At 36.7% G+C, this 4,088-nt stretch overlaps 1 protein-coding gene across 1 annotated transcript in view; it reads right to left on the minus strand.

Annotated features, from left to right (window-relative positions):
• Positions 1-4,088, minus strand: part of PIGX (phosphatidylinositol glycan anchor biosynthesis class X) — a gene marked incomplete at its 5' end in the record, with an annotated part of 27,526 nt that overhangs the window by 4,915 nt on the left and 18,523 nt on the right. Inside the window, 2 exons of the mRNA XM_015562347.1 lie at positions 811-1,024; positions 3,529-3,670. Of these exons, the coding sequence (XP_015417833.1) occupies positions 811-1,024; positions 3,529-3,670 (356 nt within the window). The remainder of the gene's footprint in view (positions 1-810; positions 1,025-3,528; positions 3,671-4,088) is intronic.

Below are 4,088 nucleotides of genomic sequence, written 5' to 3' on the forward strand. Positions count from 1 at the left end.
TTCAAACTGTAAGCTCAGAGGCCAGCAGCAGCAGGCGGGGAATGTTGGAGTCCTCTGTCACTGGAGCAAGCAAGCCTCATGTTCGCTTCAAGCTGCTTGGCTGCCAGCCATCTTGGCTGGCAGTTAATTTGCATATCGCCCTGATTAGCCAATGGGAAGGGTAGCGGAGGTATGGCTAATTACCATGTTTCTCTTTTATTAGATAGGATTATATGTGCATATAATTATATGTAGATATAAATTATCTACAAAAGGAAGTGATTGCCCTAGCTGGTTTGGCTCAGTGGATAAAGCGTCAGCCTGCAGCTGAAGGGTCCTGGGTTCAATTCTGGACAAGGGCACATGCCTGAGTTGCAGGCTCAATCTCCAGTAGAGGGCTTGCAAGAGGCAGCCAATCAATGATTCTCTCTCGTCATTGATTCTTCTATCTCTCTATTCCTTCCTCTTTGAAATCAATAAAAATATTTTTTTAAAAAATAAATAAAAGGAAGTGATTAAATGTCAGGATACTGGGTTTAGTCTTAGGAGAAAGGAGGAAGCTATGTTTGAGTCATGATACATAGAGCTGCTGCTCGAGTGGCTGGCAAAGTGCTATTTCTTGACCTGTGTGGTAATTTCAAGGACATCTGCCTTATAATAACTCACTAAACTACATATTTGTGAAGTTTTTCTATAGCTATGTTCTATTTTACAATCAAAAAGTTAAAAAGAAAGAAAAAAGAAACATGCTTTTGTTATCCCTTGATTTCAAACCTGCCACCGTACCTTTATTTTTATTTTCAACCCTCAGAAAAGATATGCAACTCTTACCTTGGTCACAATACATCAGTAAATCCGGGTTATTGATCACAATAAAGGTTTCTCCATCTTTACTATGTGGCCGATGATAGCGGTAGTGCACAGGCAAAAAAGCTTGGAAACAATCAATGCACTGTGAATCTTGTCTAGCATAAATGAGAACTTCAGATTCTTTGGACAAATAGTTGGGAGCTTCTATATTAAAATTTTCTGAAACCATGACTGCCTGTCAAAACAGAACAAATATTAATCCAAGAGAAAAAAATGAATGAGGAAGATTTAAAAAACAAAACTAAACCAGAAGACTGCTATACAGGTGAAAAGAAATTTAAAATTCATCCCCCTTATAAACAATTTCTATTCCCCTTCCATCCTTAAGTTAAGAAAACATAAGATGTGATCTGTGTTTAATAAAAGTTTGTTTACTAAAAGTAAACTGAGAAAATTTTCCCACAATAAAAATTATTTCTACATAATCTCCTTATCAACCTTTGTTTAGGTGATAAAACAGGTACCAAGAAAAGAGAAATTTTGTAAATAAGTGTAGCATGGTTCCATAAGTATGAAAACTATGACAAAAAACAGTTAACCCAGTATTGAGTAAAAATGATTGGTATCATTCTGGTAATTTCCTGTTCTTCAGAGAAGCAAGTAAGGTGGTAGTGAGATAGATCACTGTGGTCAGGAAGTCAAAGCAAAGGTCAGCACTCTTTCTACACTGGGTATAAAAAGGTAATGGAAAAAATAGTAAATTACTCCTTAAAAAAATAATATGGTAAAAACCATTTTAAAATAAGTATTCTACACCAAAAGTACAACTGCATGTGAGATAGAAATTAACCCTGAATTATAATATGCACATGTATATGTATTATGTATCCATGTATGTATGCATACATGTTGATATATTAAAGAACACACATATATACAAGTTGTTGAACTTATGGCAAAGGTCAAGGAATTATATAATCTTATGGGTCATAAGGAACCTCAGAGGTGTTCAAATTAAACCACCGTCTCAATGAGGATATTTTTCTCAAGTATCCAGCCACTAATTGATTACTTTCAATGACTGAGTCATCTCATTCTATCTACTGTTCAAAAGTTATTCCTTTTCTATGAGAAGAAACTGGATGGTCTGGCCTATAACAATCACCAATCATCTGTGCTTACAATGTCTTCAATAAATCTGTTCCTTATTTCACTAAGATTCCTCAAACATCAGAGGTCCTCAATCATGCTGCCTCCACCACATCTTCTCTTCCCCAAAGAAATATTCACAGTTCTCTCCATTTTTCATGACTTGGTTTCCAAGCCATTCATCACATTAGTTGCTGTTGGAAAACACTTAAGGACTATAAAAGCAATGTTTCCTTCCTTAAAGCAAAAATTGCATTAGCTTTTTAGCAGTCTTTTTTCAGTATGATATAGCTATAGATATATTCTTTTTTAAAAAGTAATAGACTTTAGCCCGGCCAGTGTGGCTGAGTGGTTGAGTGTCGACCCCTGAACCAGGAAGTCATGGTTCAATTCCCGGTCAGGGCACATGCCCTGGGTTGTGGGCTCAATCCCAGTAGGGGGCATGGAGAAGGCAGTTGATCGATGATTCTCTCTCATCACTTTTGTTTCTATCTCTCCCTCTTCTTCCCCTCTCCAGAATCAATAAAAACATTTTAAAAAATTAATACACTGTATTTTTTAGAGCAGGTTTAGGTTTACAGAAAAAAACAAGCAGAAAATACAGGCACCCCATAGACCCCCATCACCGTACACACACACACTTTTCTTTATTATTAACATAAAAGTGTAATACAGAGATTTTATTTTTTTAATTGATTTTAGAGAGAGAGAAAAGAGAGGGAGAGAGAGAGAAACATCAATTGGTTGCCTCCCATATGCATCCCAACCAGGGTAACCCGCAACCTGAGTATGTGCCCCCAACCAGGAATCAAACTGGCAACCCTAAGGTACATGAGAGGGTACTCAACCGAGTCATGACTAAATTGAACAGGTGACTCTTAATGAAGGTAGGGAAACCCTAACTAAGGTGATTCTAATTGAAGTTAGGGAAATCCTTAACTAAGGAGTAAGATTCCTTTCTGGAAAGAGCAACAATTGCAATTAGACAACCTTGGCTTCATTTCTTGGCTCTTCTTTCATGTGCCCATGTGATCCTGGATAAGCTTGGCCTCTTTGTGCTTCAGTATCCTTAACTATAAAATAGAGATAATACTCCCAGGGTTGCTATAAAGATTAATCTATGTAAAGGAGTGGGACATAATCTTTCTTTAATGCTTATTTTACCTTGCTTCTTTAAAAAAGAAGAAGAAAATACCTGGCATATATAGATCCAATAAATACTAGTATCTTTCCCTCCCATACTCAAATTGTACAGCTGTTGGGTATGTCTCTCTAATTTAACAAAGTTGCTATTGAAACAGTATTTATTAATTGTTCATTTTCTTAGTCACTAAACTGGGCACCATACTGTCAAAAAGCATTTAATCAGCTCAGTTTAGTTGGCTTACTACTGAGAAGTATGACAAGTATCACTCACTTATTAAAGAATACTCCTATTCTATCTAAAAAATGTTATTTGATACATTTTTTACAAATGTATCTAGTGTTTTTTTTAGATACTATTTTGCCTTATCCAAATTATAGCATCCCTTAAAAAATTTCTCTCAAAATAATGCTCTAATATTTGTAAAAATCCTCTAACAGTTTTACCTCTGTTATGTTTCTCTCTCGTAATGAAGCCAACTCATATGGATCCACAAAAAGTCCTGCTGGGATGTACTGTTTAAGTAAGAGTCGGCAGGTCTGTAAGTCCTCAATGCTTTCTCCAAATTTCACTTTTATTAAAAGGTCTCTGTAAGACAAGTATGTTCAGAGAAAATCTCTTCATTAAATTGTTAATGATATAGCATAACATTACATTCAAATTAGTAGAAACACTATTTTAAAAATTATAAAGAGACTATAAAGTCAAATGAAATATTTATCTCATGTCAGAACCACCCATTAGATCTTTCATAAATTCATGTCATAAGCCATCCTATATAATAAAAGGGTATATGGAAATCAACCGAACAGCGGAACGACTGGTTGCTATGATGCGCACTGACCACCAGGCGCAGACGCTCAATGCAGGAGCTGCCCCCTGGTGGTCAATATGCTCCCATAGGGGGAGTGCCTCTCAGCCAGAAGCCAGGCTCATGGCTGGCAAGCACAGTGGCAGTGGCAGGAGCCTCTCCTGCCTCCGTGGCAGCGCTAAGGATTTCCGACTT

Source organism: Myotis davidii, unplaced genomic scaffold (genome assembly GCF_000327345.1).
Source record: "Myotis davidii unplaced genomic scaffold, ASM32734v1 scaffold571, whole genome shotgun sequence".
Classification (NCBI taxonomy): domain Eukaryota; kingdom Metazoa; phylum Chordata; class Mammalia; order Chiroptera; family Vespertilionidae; genus Myotis; species Myotis davidii.